The sequence below is a fragment of the Schistocerca piceifrons genome, chromosome 2 (assembly GCF_021461385.2).
Source record: "Schistocerca piceifrons isolate TAMUIC-IGC-003096 chromosome 2, iqSchPice1.1, whole genome shotgun sequence".
Taxonomy (NCBI): domain Eukaryota; kingdom Metazoa; phylum Arthropoda; class Insecta; order Orthoptera; family Acrididae; genus Schistocerca; species Schistocerca piceifrons.
The window spans coordinates 444,908,391-444,929,854 of NC_060139.1; the positions used below are offsets into that span (position 1 = coordinate 444,908,391).

Genomic DNA, 21,464 nt, shown 5'->3' on the forward strand with positions numbered 1-21,464 from the left:
TTATGGCAGACATACCACTGTTTACACAGACCACAGAGCAATACAATTTTTACTTTCGGCCAAATTCACGCACGATAGATTAAGCAGATGGAAACTATATTTACAAGAATTTAATTTTACGATTGTCCACATTCCCGGCACACAAAATGTTATAGCAGACGCACTATCGCGTTCTCTTGGCAACAATCAGCAAGACGTAGCAACCAACTTCTGCAAAACAAATTTCAGTGTCATGTACATTCAGCAAGTTGCATTTGAAAATTTTATTTCATCGTCATTACAGGACATAGCACAAGAACAAAATAAAGACAATGTGTGGAAAGAAATTAAACACCTTTGGCAAGATAAGAATAATGTTACGATTAGGAACCACTACACTGTACGCAATGACATTCTGTTTCGCCGCTCTCATCCTGACAGCAACAATTGGTTATTATTCATTCCTGACGAACTGGTCAACAAATTAATCTGGTATACTCATTTAAGTTACGCACATTACGGAGCACGAAAATGTTTTCTTATACTGAGACAGAACTGTTATTTTGCCAACATGGAGAAACGTATACGACGAGTTTTAGCGTCTTGTAAAATTTGCCAGAAAGCTAAATCAGACACCACTTCACATATTCCTCCTTTATATCCCATTATACCTGTTAAATTAAGACATATGGCCGCAGTAGATATTTTTGGTCCGATTCCCAGAACTAACAGAGGTTTTTGCTACTTCTTTGTCGCTGTTGAGCTCACTTCAAAATTTGTTACTTTCACTCCATTACGCAAAGCTATTGCTAAAACTGTTTCGAAAGCATTTGTAAAACATTTTCTATTTCATGTAGGGCATGTGATGAAAGTAATTTCCGACAGTGGATCTCAATTTCGTAGTAGCGTATGGACACGCATGTTACGAGCCAGAAACATTTCTCCGATTTATATATCCAAGTACCACGCTTCTTCGAACCCCTGTGAAAGATTAATGAAAGAAATTGGTAAACTGTGTAGAATATACTGCCACAAAAGACATATTGATTGGGATACACACATACTCTCATTCCAAGATGTAATTAATTCCATTCCAAATGAATCCACTATGCTATCTCCGTCTGTTATACTGAAAAACGTTGAACCACCAAACAAAATTAAAGAATTAGTAAAATTCCCCAAATGTCGGCGACTAAGACACCACGAAATAATTGACATTGCGCTGAACAACATCAAACGTGCCGCAGAGCGCCGGAGAAGACAGCAAAAACAGGTTTGTAGACGCCGAGACTTTCACGTTGGACAGAAGATATTAGTACGTACGCACTGTTTATCCGGCAAATTAAAGGGTAAGTGCAGTAAATTTGAACTTCTATACGCAGGTCCATATCGGATTCGCAGCATCCCTCACCCCAATGTTGTACACGTCGAAACTTTGAGAACCAGAAAATCGAAAGGCAATCACCATATCTCGAACATTAAACCGTTTATTGAGTGAAGACACTTTATGATTCAACACACTATGATGCCATTTACTAATGCAATTATATTCACCTGACTAATTACTGATGATTATCGTATTTTTTCTTGGCAAGTGCCCGGCAAGGTAAGGTTAGCAGGTCGCTTTTCTTGTCGTTACACATCAGACCGTGCATATTTTTCCAGATGAACTTACGTATTTTATGAATAATTATGCAATTCTATGTAATGACGTATTAATTTTATCAAATTCTCTCTCCATTAAAGTCTTTAATTCTCGCCTCTATTAACTACACTACATACAAGCTGAACACAACGAACGTCACATTTGTCTTTTTATGTACGATTGTATTCCAGTTTTGTTTATATGCACTGTGAAATAGTTAGGATATAACACACAGCAGTTGACTTTGACATTTTTTTTTGCCTTATGACATCTCAACATCGTGACTGTTTTACATTTTTGCTGCTGCATCGTATTATTCTGTGTACATTTTTGCATCTGAACACTGTCAATGTCTTTGACATATTACGTTTTCTGTCATGTTATGCTGTATGGTTAATTGTGTCACCATAAACCAGTCATTATTTAGTGGGTATAGGATTTAAATGCAAGACATTAATCTTTGTTCATCAATTTCAGAAAGAAATGATGCGTGTAAGAGATAAATTCAACAGAAATGGGGAATTTCACCTACGGAATAAACGAAAGAAGATGCAATAACTTTATGAGGAAGAGTAAATGGATCAGGATTAACAAGCATTAACAAGAATATACTATACTCATCATAGAATAGCAGTCTTAACTAATTTTTTCTTTCAGAATACAAGGTGATTGATGCAGGCTGTCAGACTGAACTACACATCTTAGTTTTAGTGATGAAATATGCTAGAGATAAGGAATAGTTGTATAATGAGTAATGAAGTGATTTTTTGCAGATGATAATGAATACTGATGAATAATGACGAAGGAAATGGTATTATGAATAATGAAGTTTTTCTTTACAGGTGATGATAATAATGAAGTTATGATAATGTGGATAATGAAGTGATTGATAATGAAGTTTTTTCTTTACAGATGAGGATAGTGTTGAAGTTATGTATTTATGCTACGTAGTTATTTAAGTATTTGTTGCAGTTTGCTTTGACAGCAGGTGTTACATTGCATAGTAGGATGACAGAAAGTTTTGGAAAGGACAGCTATGGAACACATTTTTATACACACTTCACTGCCTGTTAATTCGAAGTTCACTACTTTTCAGCATAGTGTGCGTTTCTTCTTTCAGGTCAATAATCCATTTTGTATTTTTTCCAGGAGAAGCTTTTCATGATACTTACTAAACCTGTTAGTTATTATACCTGTTCTAGTACTTGCATTTTTTTTATTACCCATTTGTGTTTATCATTTATAAATGTGATCACATATACTGCCTTATTACATAACCTTGCTACAGCTGACTCATGACGAATGACGTTACTATCCTCATTTGCAGCAATAGGTCAAAAGCAAATAGTGTTATGCCTCAGCAATTAATTATCGATCCCAACGCAATGCATTGCTAACAAAAAAAAAAAAAAAAAAAAAAAAAGTATATATTTAAGATAATGCTTTGTCGCTAGCTAATAACTGCCACTGTTTATTGTAATGAGACTACTTATAATGCCTATGATTATTAATGCTATGACTGTAATTAACTGATTTTTAATAATGACTTCGTAATAATCTGAATAATACTGAATGATGATTCTATTCAATACTTGCTGGCCACTGAGTGCCAATAATTAATGTCACTCGATGAATTGTTATTAATTATGCCATTAATTAGCTCTTGTTTTCAATGTTCATACTTTGTTATTGGAAATGAATGTGACTGTTTAATAATGCTTTGTAATTAGGAGAAGGCTAATGATTCTTACTAGATTGGAATGACACATAATTAATTAACTATGCTACTGTTTAATTATGCTTTGTAATTAGGAGAAAGCTAATGATTATTACTATTGAAATGACAAATGATTAATTAACTGACACATAATTAATTAACTATGCTATACTTTGTAACCGGAAAAGAATATGATTCTTACTATATTGAAATGACAAATGATGCTATGCTTTGTAATTAGAAGGCTAATGAATCTTAATTACTGTTTAATAATGCTTTGTAATTAGGAGAAGACTAATGATTCTTACTATTGGAATGACAAATGATTAATTAACGACAAATGATTAATTAACTGTAATTAGGAGAAGGTTAATGATTCTTAATTATACTTTGCAACTGGAAAGGAATGTGACTGTTTAATAATGCTTTATAATTAGGAAAAGGCTAATGATTAATACTATTTGAATGACAAATGATTAATTAACCATGCTATACTTTGTAACTAGGAAAAGAAGACTACTGATTCTATGTAAAACAATTAATGAACATTTTTCTATAATACTACATACTTGGTACAGAAATGTTCAATAACTGGGCTATGAATGCCACAAACTACTAATTAAGTCTGTAATTGTCAATATTATGTGACTTGATGTCCTTCACCTCATGAGCTAACTACCCTGAATTACTGCAATGTCCATTTTGTCCTGTTTATCCCAGTGATCATGGAGCACTATCTTTGGTTTTGCACTAATTCTACGTTGGTGTGCCTTTTAAGAGCGTGGTGTTGACACGTCATGCTGTCCACCACCGTGAGCGATGAAGACGTTATTATGGTCCCACTGTTTGGTGTACCTAATGTACTGCCAAAATGAAAACATGGAACATTACTACGACAGTTCAGTGTCTTGGCTACACTGATAAATTCTGATGGGAAAAGAACTTCAAGTTGTGTCACTTGGTGTTGTACTTCAGTGGAAAGATATGGACTTTCAGAACAGCTGTGTGCAATCTAAAGTGCTACAACCATGATGCAATCCTTCCGTTTCCTATCCTGATTCTTGTCACATAAAGAAAAAAATTTTTTTTGGTTACATCATTTATGTTCATAGGTTATACATTTTTCGATTTGTTGAACTCCAGTGCGAGTACACTTGTGGCACTGGTCGACATGATGTTTTGCCATTATGTTTATTTGTTGTGAAAATGCTAAAGACATTTTTCAGTGCGTGTGCACTTTGGACATGATTTTTTTGCCATTATGATTATTTATTGCGAAAATGCTAAAGACATTTTTCGATTTGTTCTGAAGTACAGTATATGTACACTCTTGTCTTTTATATTGTATATACATTTTTATTTTAATGATATGTTCTGAACTACAGTGCATGTGCACTTATGTTAGGTGTTAATATGTTTTCCACTGAACTTCAGTGCCTGCGCACTTTTCTCATTTTTCAATATGATTTGTACTCATTCTGTATATTCAATACTTCAATGCATATGCACTTATGTCATTTGTTACTCATTGTATATACGTTTCATCATTTATTGATATGTTCTCAACTGCAGTGCATGTACTCATTCTGTATATTCAATACTTCAATGCGTATGCACTTATGTCATTTGTTACTCATTGTATATACGTTTCATCATTTACTGATATGTTCTCAACTGCAGTGCATCTGCACTCATGTCACTTGTCAACATAATATTTTTTGCCAGTCTGTTTATTTGTTCTGAATATGCCAAAGAATTTTTTCAGTGCGTGTGCACTTTGTTATCTGTCAAATAATTTGTATATACATTTTTCTGATTTGCTACTATGTTTTGTACTCAAATCTTGTCTTTGTCTTATATATTTTGTACTTAGTGCTTGTGCACAACATTTAATTCATGTACTACATCTAATTATTCTGTAAATTGTAGAAGTTTATTAATTAATTAAAAATTTTGCCGCGATTGGCAAGTCCAAATGACTCACCATCGCTGCCAAATTTTTGCCCCCCCAGTGGAAGGTTATGAAACACGTATGTAACGCAGCAGCGATGGCGAGGCATTGCAGCGTCTCTGACCAGAGAGTATGCGCTTGACCGCGCGAGTGTTGCGAGCAGTTCGCTAGTTGTCGTTATGCAGAGCAGTACTCTGTCCGTAGTCGTGGCAGTCTGTAGCTCGATTTACTTACGAGCAGTCGGTCAGTAGTAGTCGTGCAGTGCAGTTCGCTACTAGTCGTCATGTAGAGCGGTCGGTCAGTAGTAGCAGCCCAGTGCGGTTGTGTGATGTAGGCGGTCGGCAACACTGGTCAAGATGCTGAATGAGGTATACTGTTAATTAATATAATCATTAGATAATGTAAAAATTTATTTATTGTGATTATTCTCCAACAAGTGCCCCAATAATAATTTTTATTTCAAAAGCATTTTTTCAAAAAATTTAATTTTTATTGAACTAAAGATTTAATTGCACTTCCCCTTTCATTCCACTTCCGTTAAAGAAAAATTTCAGTAAAATCACAAAAAAAAGGAATATTATTATTTGCAATGCAGTTCCTCCAAGCCGTGCGCACGAAAAAGAGCAGAAATTTGACATCCAGTTATTCTGAGGTAAGACTTTAATTCTGATTGTTTTACACAGGGCCAAAGACCGATATTTCGGTTTAATTGAATTTTCTTATCACTGAATGGACTTTAATTTTTGTGAAGAACTTATATTTGAGTCAGATTGCTAATTTTTGTTTGTCATTGTCACTAGATTCCATTGTGGGAAAGTTACGCTTAGAGTAATGTCCATTAGCATTCTTAAATAATATTGTCCATACTTTTTCAAAATTATTGTGGGGAGGTTACACTCGGCTCCCATTTGTATTAAGTATTATTGTTTTTTTTTCTTTTAAATTGCGGTGGGGAGGTTACAAGCTGCAACTATCACTTTTACTATAAAATTTTCACTACTGCCTTCAGCCTAGGATTTGGCACTCCTAGAACTGACGTTTGTAGCTTTTGCAAACAAAGCAATCTACAACCGGAAAATCAAGATGATAATGAAATGAAAGAGCAGATTGAGTGTGAACTCTTGGTGGACAAGAAAAGAGCAAAACAATTCTACCGTCTAATGAATGACTCACTATCTGACAGCGCTGCATGTTTTATTTTTGACATGATGCAAAGCCAACCACTGTCACATACCTATTTGTGCGAGGCGTTTTATTCACGCCGGGTGTGCCAGTGGTACTTGGGCATCATTCAGCATTATGGTGCTAATCCTAAGCAGATGCATGATGATGTCCACTTTTACACCCGGTGTGAATATGATGCTAAACGCGGTAGTTTATCAGCTGAAAGTGCTGTATACCATCACCTCGAAATGTTTCTGAAAATAACTCACATACTCGTCAAATTAACTCTTTTTGTGATGGCTGTAGTGCCGAATGTAAGAACTATGTTTTGTTATCAGTTCTTTGTAAGCTTTCAGTCTTCTATCATGTGACCTCCCAGACTACTTATCCAGCCCTTTGCCAGTTGATAGCGTTTATGGAAGAGTGGAGATGATGATAAGGATTACAACATTATTTTTAATAGAGTCGGTAAGGTTCATATTATTGACAACAACTGGCAAATTTGTGATTGAAAGAGTGCACTCAGTCGGCGTATTGAATCGAAATTAGATTTCAAAATATTTGAAATGACACGTGATCCGAAGCAACAGAGAGTCGGTATGCTTCTTCAGTGTCATAAAGGTGCGGTGCTACATTGACACATGCGTGGATAAAACGACAAAGGGTCATTGAGCAATACTGGTAAAGCTGTCGTGCGTTATGATACAAATGTTAACAGGAAATAAGTCACAAGCACGAAAGATTTTATTTTTTAATACTAAATACACACAACAATACATTGAATGTATTATTCTGTATGTTTACTATTCAATAATGAATACACTGAATGTAGCTGATCTGAAGATCGAAACCGATAGTAAGTAGATATTTATCAGGAGCTGCATGAGGTTAAAATCTGAGGTTTTCCCAATATGATGCAGCAGTAAATCGTCCACCACTGATCCTTTAAGGACTCGAAACCCCGGGTACAAAATAGCTTCAAACGTCTGGTTACTTTGGAAATGAGTTAAAGTGCAAAATACTTGACACTATAAACTGCAGAAGTTTTGAAATTACGTTTAAAGTTTGTTGGAAGTCGCTAAGAGCTCTCATTATCAAATAGTGGATGAGTGTAGATAATTTGCTCTCCCTTTTAAGCTGTAGCTAGTTTCTCACCCATCTCAAGCTTTATTACGCCATATTCCCGTACTATATGTACTGCAGTGATATAATTCTGCAGGTACATTTAGCGATATATGTGGATACTGTCTGCAAAATATCTTGAGAATAGAGTTAGTAGTAAAGAATAATAAATTAAAACGTCGTACCTCACGCTGAAGTTTTTCTGCATAGTCATAAACATATTTGGGAGCAGTTAAGAAGGCGCATCAATGCTACGAGTACACTGGTGCGTCTTCCCCAACAAGCTGTTCCCAGATATGTTTATGACTGCATAACAGTGGACTACACTGAGTGGCACAATGGTTGATGTATATCACACTGGTGCTTTTTCTCCTGCGTGTTCCTCCCAAATCGGTGTGAGTTCGACAGCATGCGCACTTAATATGTTTCAAAACGTTGCGTACAAAACAGAATTTTCCGGTGTACAAACCTAGAATTGTATAGGTGATAAAAAGATAGGACTAGCGATCATTTGTGTATCCAGCAGAACAATCATGTTAGTGACACTAACCTACAGTACAGGGTCCAATTATGAATATTACACAGTTCCTCCTGTTTAGACAAATGGAGCAAACTGGTTGTCATTATTTTTGCATATGATTCCTACGGTAGGCTTTATGTGACTTATGGGGAGGAAAAGTCCGTTCATGGGCTGTTCCTTGAAAATATAGTACAAAACCTCCTTTTGCTATATTTTCGCCGCCACCACGGACCAAAACACAGCCGAGGATGTTCAGCAAATAACTGTAATTTTTACGATTTATTTCTAAAATCCCGATTTCGAACAACTTTGATTTTTTTCATATCTTTATCCGTTTCCAGCATGCAGAGGTTAAAAGTCACCCTACCCGTACACGTAAAATACCATTTAAAATACGATGTGGGGCGGAAACGTTTATAAAGTGACGTAGCACGGAGGAATATTCTGTAAAGTGTCTCCATTATCATTTGGGAATCCCATGTTGTAGTACTGAAGCGGAAAGTCTAGTCACAGGTAAAAATTAGTTTTGGGTTATTTCAATTTCACATAAGTAAAATATCTAAATTTAACTGATCAGCACATTTCTTTTCGTATGTGTTAAATGCCCTGCCACGGTAGTGAAAAGAAGGGAACCATCGGAAAAGTGCACTTGTCGGAGCACAAAAACTATGAATAAGTTTCCGTTTATTTAAAAGACTGACTGAATAGCGAGGTACAAGCTGCCTGATTTTACCTTCCTCAGCATCTTTAAAAAAGTTCCCAAAAATTTCGGCATGCGAACATATTCGCGCTTTTTTATGCTGAGAGAGAAGGAGATACTGGCGATGGCGAATAGACGGAAAAGCAATTAGTACTGGGAAATAGTAGACATAGGTTGTGTTACAGAAAGGAGTGAAGGAGACAATGACTGGGAGGGAGGAATAAAGAGACAGTAAAAGTGAGAGTGAGCCAGTGAGACACAGAGCATGTGTCAATGACAAGGGCGAGAGAGACGTATTGACAGCGGGGAGAGACAGCAGCAGGAGGAGGAAGGAAAGAAAGAGATGTTAGGAGTGAGACAGCGAGAGGGAGACAGTGACAGCGAGAGGAGACATCAGTAGTAGGGACAGGACGAATGGGACTGTGGCTGTGGCACAGGACACAACGACGGAGGGTAATGAGAATGAGCTGGGGCGAATGAGTGAGTGAGAAAGAGCAACTGGGTGTGGGTGATTATGAACGGCTTACGGTGATGGACTAGTGGTTCAAATGGTTCAAATGGCTCTGAGCACTATGGGACTTAACAGCTATGGTCATCAGTCCCCTAGAACTTAGAGCTACTTAAACCTAACTACCCTAAGGGCATCACACAACACCCAGTCATCACGAGACAGAGAAAATCCCTGACCCCGCCGGGAATCGAACCCGGGAACCAGGGCGCGGGAAGCGAGAACGCCACCGCACGACCACGAGCTGCGGACGATGGATTAGTGGTTGTGAGCTATAGTTAGGGGAGCCTGTGGGATTTGGAGATAATCTGCAGATTAAAAAAATGCGCGAGTATGTTCGCACACCAGAATTTTTGGGAAAATTTTTAAAGGTCCTGAAAAAGGTATAATGAGAGATCTGGTACCCCATTTTTGAGGGAGAGTCTTTTAGATAAAGAGGAACATATTCGTATTGTTTGTGCTCATATAGTATTTTTACGCTGGTGTATTTACGACTAGATGACGGTGCACCACGGTGCGTGGCACAATGGTTGACGTACACAGGTAATTTGAAGATGACAATTTAAACTGCCGAAACAAGTTGTGTGTGTATGTATTTATTGCAATCTGGGTAAATAAAACACCCCTAGTAAGAAGATTATATTCTCAAAATCAGAGATCCCTCAGCTGTTGATAATGTCAGGTAGCAATAACAGATACACGGTTACTATTTGTAATACTTGAGTTACTGTGTTAAACCTTTGACATAAGATTGTAGCTCTTAATGAGCAGATTACGACAGCATTTTTCAGTTTGATCAGTAACTGTATGAAACGGTCGGGTAGGAGATTTCCTTCGCTCTGCGACTGGTTGTTGTGTTGTGCCTACATTCGTAACGTCATAATTAATATTACTCAATAGTAATGCATGGACACAGGCCGAAAGCCAATTAAAAAAAAAAAAGAAAAATTGCTTGAAACAAGATTTTGTGGTGGTCATTTTCGCAACAACTCTACATAGATTGCAGTAGTTCAAAAGAAAAACGCCTTTTGCATGCTGCACGTTATGTTTTGTTTCCTTTATTTTTCGTTTGCACACATAGATTATCGTTTGCACACGTAGGTATAGATGCAAAATTATATATTTAAAACAGTTCATTGCGATTTTTATTATGAAATGGAGAAGTACTTACAGATCAGCCTCTAATTCATCATTTGTAAGCCAAACAAACAGCTTTCTGACTTTGTCATGTGCGAAACTGGTTGAAAGTTTACAGTTTTCCTTGTGGTCATTGTTTTCTCAATATAGCCTTTAATTGCCACTTTGTGGGTCTAGAGCGTCATTCCTTTCTGTACGTCTTGCCAGCTTTCTCGAGTTTTGGTCGCAATTCCTTTTTCTGTGACTATATGTATGTTGATGTAAGTTCTGTGAACGAAAGTGTGTGTATGTGTGTGTGTGTGTGTGTGTGTGTGTGTGTGTGTGTGTGACCCACTTTTTTGTACATCTATACTTACTTGGGTGGGATTTGTGATCATCTATTGGGATTACTTTCTGTTATATGATCGGTCAGTGTAAAGATTGAGTATTTAGTTATAGTCACTTGTCGTTTAGTAGTTTAGTTGCATCTTCTTTTCGGCCTGTGTGAAATGGTGAAAATCAAATTTTTGTCTCGCATGAAAGTCATGAGACAGGCAACTTGCAAGTGAGGTCTTGCACCATGAACCGGGTTATCCCATAGTAATATAGATCTAGAATGAAATTTTCACTCTGCAGCGGAGTATACGCTGATACGAAACTTCCTGGAAGATTAAAACTGTGTGTCGGACCGAGACTCGAACTCGGGACCTTTGCCTTTCGCTGTCAAGTGCTTGTCTTGCAAGTTTCTCAGGATATATTCTTTGAGGTTTTGGATGAAGGAGACGAAGTACTCACGGAAGTACAGCTGTGAGGACGGGACGCGAGTCGTTCTTGGCTTAGTCTGCAGAGCACTTGCCTGCGAAAGGAAAAAGGTCCCGAGTTCGACTCTCGTTCCTGCACACAGTTTTAATCTGCCGGCATGTTTCATTATAGTTCCAGTATACCGTTTGTAAACGACGAGATGCAAGTGGTGGAGTGTCCCTACCTGGTGGGATATCCTCGTGCCGGTGCACGGATCCGCCGTGGGGCGCAGCGGCGGCGGGCACCTTCATGACGTGCAGCGACTCCGCGTCCTCTGTCGTCGTTTCCAGCGTCCCACCAGCGCCGCCCCCCCAGTCGGTACTTTCTTCAGGTCCACGGACATCGGCCGAGAGGTCCTCGACAGGCAGAGAGCGCTGCAGGCCGGCCGCCTCTCGGAAGCCCGCGCTGTCCGCCTGCTGTGCTGAGGCGACCGCCTGCAGCAGCAGCAGCAGCAGCAGGCAGAGCCGCGGCCATGTGGAGGAGGGTGTTGTCGCCGCCATCCCGAGCGCCGCACTGTGCAGTGCGGGCCGCGCCGCGCCGACTAGTAGAGCTGCGGACCGCCGCCGCCCAAGGCCTTCCAGCCGCCCTGGCCCATGCCGCACGTCCGCGTCCGCGGCTCCTTCTCCGACTGCTTCGGCTGCAAGGACAACCCCTCCGCTGTCGCAGACCGGTCACACAGGGAGGAAGATCCCCACACGACGCGCGCTCCCTCCTCTCACTCGCCGTCTCCTTACGCAAAAACACGTCCAGCAATTAACACTGCCCTCTTCTAGTAACCAGTGACAGAGGCGGATCCGAATCTGAGACGTTCAGAGTTCACAGTTCTGGTTTTCTCCGAGACAATGGAGCCAACTGGTTTCATACGTCAAAGATATCCACTCGCGACACTGCGAGCGGTGTCGTGGATGACACCAGCACCCTCACCACCGCGATTGAGTGCTCTGCCAGTCAACGAATCCTCAACTGCTATTCTCCCTGTATCTGGATATACGAACTATTTTTTGCTGCTACTGCGCCTCCTGTAACGAAAAACAAGCATGATACTTAATTCGGTTGCAATTTAAAATGCTTTCAAGCTTTAAACGATGCAGTATGTAGTAGAGATTAACAAAATATGAATCACTATTGTGTCAAATAAAGGTTAGCGGTTTCTTTCACTAGGTACAGCTAAGGCGAAATGGCTGCATGAAAAACGTGAAGAAATCGTAAAAAAATGATCATACAATGTACGCTTTCACGGCCGGCGTCTTCTTCAGCTACTATTACCGGGCTGAGAGGCAGTCATCAGTGTACCGGAGGTTTCCGTAAGAGCGTACAAAAATGTAACAGGACATAGGGATTGCTCCACTGAACAATTTGAGATAGGTAACGTGCGGTAGGAGCAGCCAGCTTAAGGAGATATGGGAATAAACTTTTCTACCGCTTTGTCTAGCGTTACTGTCTTCCAGCTTATTTACAGCTAACATGAGAACAATCAGCACTGGCGGCCGAAGACTTCCGGCATAAGAAGTCAGCCTCATTCTTGCCAACGGCCTTGTCAAAGAGGGCGGAGGAGCGGATAGAGGTTCAGGGCACTCTCTTGCCCTAGGGGTGGGAAATTGCCCCTAAAGGCGGAAGAATCAGCAATGATCAACGACATGAGGATGCAGCAGGCAATGGAAACTACTGCATTAAAGACACGTAACGTGTATCCACAGGACATGCGGCCTGTAATTGAAGAAGTGTCATGATGATCTCTCCATTGGCAAAAGATTCCGGAATAATCCCCCATTCGGATCTCCGGGAGGGGACTGCCAAGGGGGAGGTTACCATGAGAAAAAGATTGAATAATCTACGAAATGATAACGTTCTACTAGTCGGGGCGTGGAATGTCAGAAGCTTGAACGTGGTAGGAAAACTAGAAAATCTGAAAAGGGAAATGCAAAGGTTCAATCTAGATATAGTAGGGGTCAGTGAAGTGAAGTGGAAAGAAGACAAGGATTTCTGGTCAGATGAGTATTGGGTAATATCAACAGCAGCAGAAAATGGTATAACAGGTGTAGGATTCGTTATGAATAGGAAGGTAGGGCAGAGGGTGTGTTAATGTGAACAGTTCAGTGACCGGGTTGTTCTAATCAGAATCGACAGCAGACCAACACCGACAACGATAGTTCAGGTATACATGCCGACGTCGCAAGCTGAAGATGAACAGATAGAGAAAGTGTATGAGGATATTGAAAGGGTAATGCAGTGTGTAAGGGGGGACGAAAATCTAATAGTCATGGGCGACTGGAATGCAGTTGTAGGGGAAGGAGTAGAAGAAAAGGTTACAGGAGAATATGGGCTTGGGACAAGGAATGAAAGAGGAGAAAGACTAATTGAGTTCTGTAACAAGTTTCATCTAGTAATAGCGAATACCCTGTTCAAGAATCACAAGAGGAGGAGGTATACTTGGAAAAGGCCGGGAGATACGGGAAGATTTCAATTAGATTACATCATAGTCAGACAGAGATTCCGAAATCAGATACTGGATTTTAAGGCGTACCCAGGAGCAGATATAGACTCAGATCACAATATAGTAGTGATGAAGAGTAGGCTGAAGTTCAAGACATTAGTCAGGAAGAATCAATACGCAAAGAAGTGGGATACGGAAGTACTAAGGAATGACGAGATACGTTTGAAGTTCTCTAACGCGATAGATACAGCAATAAGGAATAGCGCGGTAGGCAGTGCAGTTGAAGAGGAATGGACATCTCTAAAAAGGGCCATCACACAAGTTGGGAAGGAAAACATAGGTACAAAGAAGGTAGCTGCGAAGAAACCATGGGTAACAGAAGAAATACTTCAGTTGATTGATGGAAGGAGGAAGTACAAACATGTTCCGGGAAAATCAGGAATACAGAAATACAAGTCGCTGAGGAATGAAATAAATAGGAAGTGCAGGGAAGCTAAGACGAAATGGCTGCAGGAAAAATGTGAAGACATCGAAAAAGATATGGTTGTCGGAAGGACAGACTCAGCGTACAGGAAAGTCAAAACAACCTATGGTGACATTAAAAGCAACGGTGGTAACATTAGGAGTGCAACGGGAATTCCACTGTTAAATACAGAGGAGAGAGCAGATAGGTGGAAAGAATACATTGAAAGACTCTATGAGGGCGAAGATTTGTCTGATGTGATAGAAGAAGAAACAGGAGTCGATTTAGAAGAGATAGGGGATACAGTATTAGAATCGGAATTTAAAAGAGCTTTGGAGGACTTACTGTCAAATAAGGCAGAAGGGATAGATAAAATTCCATCAGAATTTCTAAAATCATTGGGGGAAGTGGCAAAAAAATGACTATTCACGTTGGTGTGTAGAATATATGAGTCTGGCGATATGCCATCTGACTTTCGGAAAAGCATCATCCACACAATTCCGAAGACGACAAGAGCTGACAAGTGCGAGAATTATCGCACAATCAGCTTAACAGCTCATACATCGAAGCTGCTTACAAGAATAATATACAGAAGAATGGAAAAGAAAACTGAGAATGCGCTAGGTGACGATCAGTTTGGCTTTAGGAAAAGTGAAGGGACGAGAGAGGCAATTCTGACGTTACGGCTAATAATGGAAGCAAGGCTAAAGAAAAATCAAGACACTTTCATAGGATTTGTCGACCTGGAAAAAGCGTTCGACAATATAAAATGGTGCAAGCTATTCGAGATTCTGAAAAAAGTACGGGTAAGCTATAGGGAGAGACGGGTCATATACAATATGTACAACAACCAAGTGGGAATAATAAGAGTGGACGATCAAGAACGAAGTGCTCGTATTAAGAAGGGTGTAAGACAAGGCTGTAGCCTTTCGCCCCTACTCTTCAATCTGTAAATCGAGGAAGCAATGATGGAAATAAAAGAAAGGTTCAGGAGTGGAATTAAAATACAACGTGAAAGGATATCAATGATACGATTCGCTGATGACATTGCTATGCTGAGTGAAAGTGAAGGAGAATTAAATGATCTGCTGAACGGAATGAACAGTCTAATGAGTACACAGTATGGTTTGAGAGTAAATCGGAGAAAGACGAAGGTAATGAGAAGTAGTAGAAATGAGAACAGCGACGTCAATGAAGTTAAGGAATTCTGCTACCTAGGCAGTAAAATAACCAATGACAGACGGAGAAAGAAGGACATCAAAAGTAGACTAGCTATGGCAAAAAAGGCATTTCTGGCCAAGAGAAGTCTACTAATATCAAATACCGGCCTTAATTTGAGGAAGAAATTTCTGAGGATGTACGTCTGGATGGCTCAAATGGTTCTGAGCACTATGGGACTCAACTGCTGAGGTCTTTAGTCCCCTAGAACTTAGAACTAGTTAAACCTAACTAACCTAAGGACATCACAAACATCCATGCCCGAGGCAGGATTCGAACCTGCGACCGTAGCGGTCTTGCGGTTCCAGACTGCAGCGCCTTTAACCGCACGGCCACTTCGGCCGGCTGTACGTCTGGAGTAGTGTAACATGGACTGTGGGAAAACCGGAGCAGAAGAGAATCGAAGCATTTGAGATGTGGTGCTATAGACGAATGTTGAAAATTAGGTGGACTGATAAGGTAAGGAATGAGGAGGTTCTACGCAGAATCGGAGAGGAAAGGAATATGTGGAAAACACTGATAAGGAGAAGGGACAGGATGATAGGACCTCTGCTAAGACATGAGGGAATGACTTCCATGGTACTAGAGGGAGCTGTAGAGGGCAAAAACTGTAGAGGAAGACAGAGATTGGAATACGTCAAGCAAATAATTGAGGACGTAGGTTGCAAGTGCTACTCTGAGACGAAGAGATTAGCACAGGAAAGGAATTCGTGGCGGGCCGCATCAGACCAGTCAGTAGACTGATGACAAAAAAGAAAATGAGAACAAGGTTAGCCGGCCGAGGTGGCCGAGCGGTTCTAGGCGCTACAGTCTGGAACCGCGCGACCGCTACGGTCGCAGTTTCGAATCCTGCCTCGGGCGTGGATGTGTGTGATGTCCTTAGGTTAGTTAGGTTTAAGTAGTTCTAAGTTCTAGGGGACTGATGACCTTAGAAGTTAAGTCCCATAGTGCTCATAGCCATTTGAACCATTTTTGAACCAAGTACAAGGTTACACGTCCCGTGCTGTTTATTTACATGTACATTCTTTATTTCTTGCAAGGACACAAGGAGGACGAGCCTGATTCCCATGATGCTATGATGCATGTTTTGTGTACTTTACTTGCTCATAAGGCGGCTCTGTTGTATCGTACTTACATTGTCCCATGCCAGAACGTGCTAAGAATCAACGACAGACCCGTTAATTACTCAGTGCTATTCCGTGACGTACAATATAATACTACGGAGCAGTACCCGTACAGTATTTCCTGGTCGCTGAATTGGAAAGGGAGGTCCTATTCCATGGCTTGCGAGGTCACCTGACTTGAATCTACTTGATTATTTCCTATGGGAATACCTAAAGTCACTTGTGCATGAGACCTCAGTGGATACTGAGGTGGAATTACTTGCAAGAATTGCAGCTGCCTGTAGTGGGATTCGAAACATACCGGGGACATTTGTAGGCTGCGTCAGAATCCTGTACGCCGATGTCATGCTTGCATTGAGGTTGATGACCGTCGGTTTCAGCACTTTTTGTAAGATACAGTACGAATAGTGCGTTCGTTCTGTCAAATATGGTATTTGCAGTTAACGGTAACTAACATAAATAAAAAGGCACATATTAATGTGATTCTATTCATATTATCTCTTTAGGCTGGCTTCTCCGACACCAGGTTCCCTATCTCAAGTTGTTGAGTGGAGCATCCTCTATGTCCTATTAAATTTTTGGCCGCTCTTACAGAAACACGCAGAGGAACTGTACCTCGGCCGGCCCGTTCCCCGTATTTGACGTCTGCAGGCTGTCCTCTGTGGGGAAAGCTGAAAGACGCTGTCTACAACGAAATACCAAATACACCTAACGGTATGCAAAGATGTGTTACTGCAGACTGCTAGGACATCTCTGCTGAAATGCGTGTATTGCCACTTCCGGTGATCGTTTTGAACTCAACCTGTGATCATCAATTGTCTGTATAAAACTGCTCCCTGCAGTTTTGTCTACAACAGCGGGAGACATCAAAAAATGGTTCAAATGGCTCTGAGCACTATGGGACTTAACATCTGAGGTCATCAGTCCCCTAGAACTTAGAACTGCTTAAACCTAACTAACCTAAGGACATCACATACACCCATGCCCGAGGCAGGATTCGAACCTGCGACCGTAGCGGTCGCGCGGCTCCAGACTGAAGCGCCTAGAACCGCTCAACCACACTGGCCGGCGCGGGAGACCTCTTCCAAGGTAAGACAGCTACTGTCAGTAAGGCTTGACGGGCCCTCTCGCGTTTATAGAGCGCATAGAACGCACCACCATATGTCACGTGATGCTGACTGTGTGACTATCTCTGGATGCCTTCATCATTCTCGATTAAAAATAATCAGTTGTCATTCTGTTGGCGCATAGTCGACATCCATATTTAATTTAATTTCAAAACTTGTATCCTATTGAGCAAAACACCATAATAATTTTAATAGAAAAGAAGAACGTTAGAAGTTACATATGGATGTTGACTTTGCGCCTACAGAGTTACAATCGATTATTTTTAATCGAGAATGATAACGCCAACCAAACATAGTCACACAGCTGGCATCACCTGACGTATAGTGGTGCCCTCTGCGTGGTCTATAAATGCGAGAGTCCCTCAGGCCTTAGTGGCAGCAGCCGTTTTATCTCGGAACAAGTCTCGCGCAGTTGCAGACGAAATGTCAGGGAGCAATTTTGTGGTGTCACCGCCAGACACCACACTTGCTAGGTGGTAGCCTTTAAATCGGCCGCGGTCCGGTAGAATACGTCGGACCCGCGTGTCGCCACTATCAGTGATTGTAGACCGAGCGCCGCCACACGGCAGGTCTAGACAGACTTCCTAGCACTCGCCCCAGTTGTACAGCCGACTTTGCTAGCGATGGTTCACTGACAAATTACGCTCTCATTTGCCGAGACGATAGTTAGCATAGCCTTCAGCTACGTCATTTGCTACGACCTAGCAAGGCGCCATTATCATTTGCAATTTATCTTGTGATGCATGTACCGTCAGACCGATGTTCACCAATTATGGATTAAAGTTAAGTATTCCAGAAGCTACGTACCTTTTTTACTAGTCTCAACTCCTTTAACTGTTCCTGACCTCACGCCAGCCTGCATGAGATTAAACGCGTGCCTTTCGGCTATCTCATAGTGGCTTGGCTGTCTTGCCAAGTCACAACAGTTTGGCGACGAGCCAATTCGCGTTTGTACCAATACTACCCTGATTTACTTGTGTAATGGCTTCGCCACCATCTCCAGATGTACTCTCCGAATTTTATCGCTTACAGAATCAGCAGACGCAGGCCTTACTGGATGCCCTTAGACAGCTCGTCCAGGGTCAACGTGCACTGCAAAACGATGCGGCAGCCGCCGCTCCACTGCTCACGCCGCCACAACACGCAGTTGCACCACCTTTTCGTCCTTTTGATGCGGCACTGGAAAGCTGGACGGAGTGGTCACGCCAATTTGGATTCCATCTCGCCGCCTACAGAATTCAAGGTAACAAGCGGCAGCCTTTCTTATTATCGTGCGTCGGAGTGTCCACGTACCGTGTGGTAGTCAAATTGTTTCCCCGACGCGACGTAGCAACTCTGTCCTACAACGAAGTTTTGTCTGCATTAGATGCTTATTACAAAGACTCAGTCAATGTCGTTGCCAAACGGTATACCTTCTTTCGTACAAAACGTACGACAGGTCAGACTAATCGGGAGTGGGTTGCAACCTAGCAAGGCCTTACTAGGGATTGTTCTTTTGAGTGTCAATGTGGACTCCCTTATTCAGATACTATGGTGTGTGATGCAATTGCACAGAACGTTTCTGATGTTCGTATACGGGAACAGATTTTGAAACTAGTCAATCCCTCCCTTCAACAAGTGATGGATATATTGGATCGGCAGGACACACTTGACTTCGCTCAGGAATCATTTGAAACTTCGCCACCCATGTGTCAGGTTAACCGGCCCGCCGGGCGAGCTGCACGGAACAGTAAACAGTCCTCGCGCCCCGCAGCGCCAGAGCCGCCTACCTCTCAGCCACGTGTCCCACGCCAGCAAGCAAATGCAGTGAAATCATGCCCGCGGTGTGCTACTAGACATTCGCGTGAGAATTGCCCATCACGCCAGGCTATTTGCTTTTTCTGTAATAAAAAAGGACATGTTCAGAGTGTTTGCCAGAAAAAGCTCTGATCGGACACTCACAACCGTTCCAGGCCCTTTGCTTCACGCCGGAATCAGAATCGAACCAAGGATACTCAGGCTCATGAAACTTCGCCTATGGAAATTCATGTAGTTCATGCCACTCCGCCCAGTGCCACAATCTCTCACAGTGACTGTGTTCGTCCCAAAAATCGTGTGCGTCGACATCGCCGGAAATCCAGTCAAGTCGCAAGTGATTTTGTACCAGTGTCAGTTCACATTGCACGAGACAGTCGCTCTTGTCGTCAGCAGGACAATAAACTTTTTGTAGACTTGGACATTAACGGCAAAGTGGTACCGTTCCAGCTCGATACCGGAGCTGCAGTTTCACTGATCAATCACGACATGTGCAAACAGCTGGGCACACCTCCGTTGTGTGCCGCAAATGTTAAGCTAACTACATATTCAGGTCACGGGCTCCCTGTCTTAGGACAGTGCAGCCTTCTTGCAACATACAAGGGACAAATAAAACTTGTGTCATTGTACGTCCTTCGTTCTTCTTCTGCAGTGGACTTGTTTGGTTTAGGTTTAGTTCAGTTGTTTACCTTGTCTATAGTCAATCAGGTCCTATCAGTGAACCAGACTGTACCTTCAGACAGTGTTTCTCGTCTATGTGAAGAGTTTGCAGACATTTTTGCACCGGGCCTTGGTTGCGCTAAGAACTATAAATCACATTTGGAACTGAAAGTAAACACGCGACTGAAATTTTTCAGAGCGCGCAATGTTCCCCACGCATTGCGTGATGAGGTCGCAAGAACATTGCACGATTTGGAATCACAAGGTTTGATTGAACGTGTGCAGGCTTCTCTCTGGGCATCACCCTTAGTAATTTTGCCAAAAACCTTCCGGAAAATTGAGACTTTGTGTGGACTTCAAGGCAACAGTGAATCCACAACTAGTGATTGCAACTTTTCCTTTACCCCGCCCGGAAGATCTTTTTGACAAACTGTGCCCGGGTAAATATTTTTCGAAGTTGGACCTAGCAGATGCGTATTTGCAAATACCGGTGGACGAAGAATCCCAGCGCGTTTTAGTGGTTACCACGCATCTTGGTTTGTATCGATTCAAACGACTGCCATTCGGGTGTGCATCCGCCCCTGCATTGTTTCAGCAATATCTACAAACTGTTTGTGCGTCGGTCCCTACTGCAGCAATCTATCTGGACGATATTGTGATCTCCGGAAAGACGGAAGAAGAACATTTAGCCAATCTCAGAACATTATTTCAGGTCTTGCGACAAAATGGTCTTCGCTTGCGGAAGGACAAATGTGTGTTTTTTGCTCGTGCCTTGCCTTATCTGGGACATGTACTCAATGCCCAAGGCATACATCCCAGTCCAGAGCACCTCCGTGCCATACAAGACTTGCCTTCGCCGCACAATTTGAAGCAGCTACAGAGTGTGCTGGGAAAAATCAATTATTATCATCGCTATGTGCGCCACGCCTCTTCCATTTCAGCTCCGCTTCATCGCTTACGCCGTAAAGGTGTTCCGTTCGTCTGGACGACGGAATGCGAACGCGCCTTTCGCCAGCTGAAATCGGCGTTGCTTTCCCATACTTGCCTTACGCCATTCGATCCCCAGAAACCCCTTTTGTTGATGGTGGATGCATCGGATTTCGGGATCGGTGCTGTGCTTGCGCACAAAGATGGATCGCATGATCGCCCTATTGCCTTTGCGTCCAAATTGCTCTCGTCTGCGCAAAGAAATTATTCACAGATCGAGAAAGAAGCATTGGCTCTCGTATTTGGTGTTACTAAGTTTCATGATTTCTTGTATGGTCGTCACTTTACCATCATCACAGACCACAAACCTTTGACATCGCTTTTTCATCCGAACAAGCCTGTACCTCCACGTACAGCGCAGAAATTCATTTGCTGGTCAATTTTCCTCTCGCAGTACCGCTACGATATCTTGTATCGGTCCACTGCTAAGCACA

The 21,464-nt window shown here is 41.7% G+C and overlaps 1 protein-coding gene across 1 annotated transcript in view; it reads right to left on the reverse strand.

Annotated features, from left to right (window-relative positions):
- LOC124776760 (nose resistant to fluoxetine protein 6-like) overlaps positions 1-11,725 on the reverse strand; it is a 381,483-nt gene extending 369,758 nt beyond the window's left edge. The window contains exon 1 of the mRNA XM_047251897.1: positions 11,408-11,725. Within this exon, the coding sequence (XP_047107853.1) occupies positions 11,408-11,723 (316 nt within the window). The 5' untranslated portion in view covers positions 11,724-11,725. The remainder of the gene's footprint in view (positions 1-11,407) is intronic.
- Positions 11,726-21,464: the final 9,739 nt, after the last annotated feature.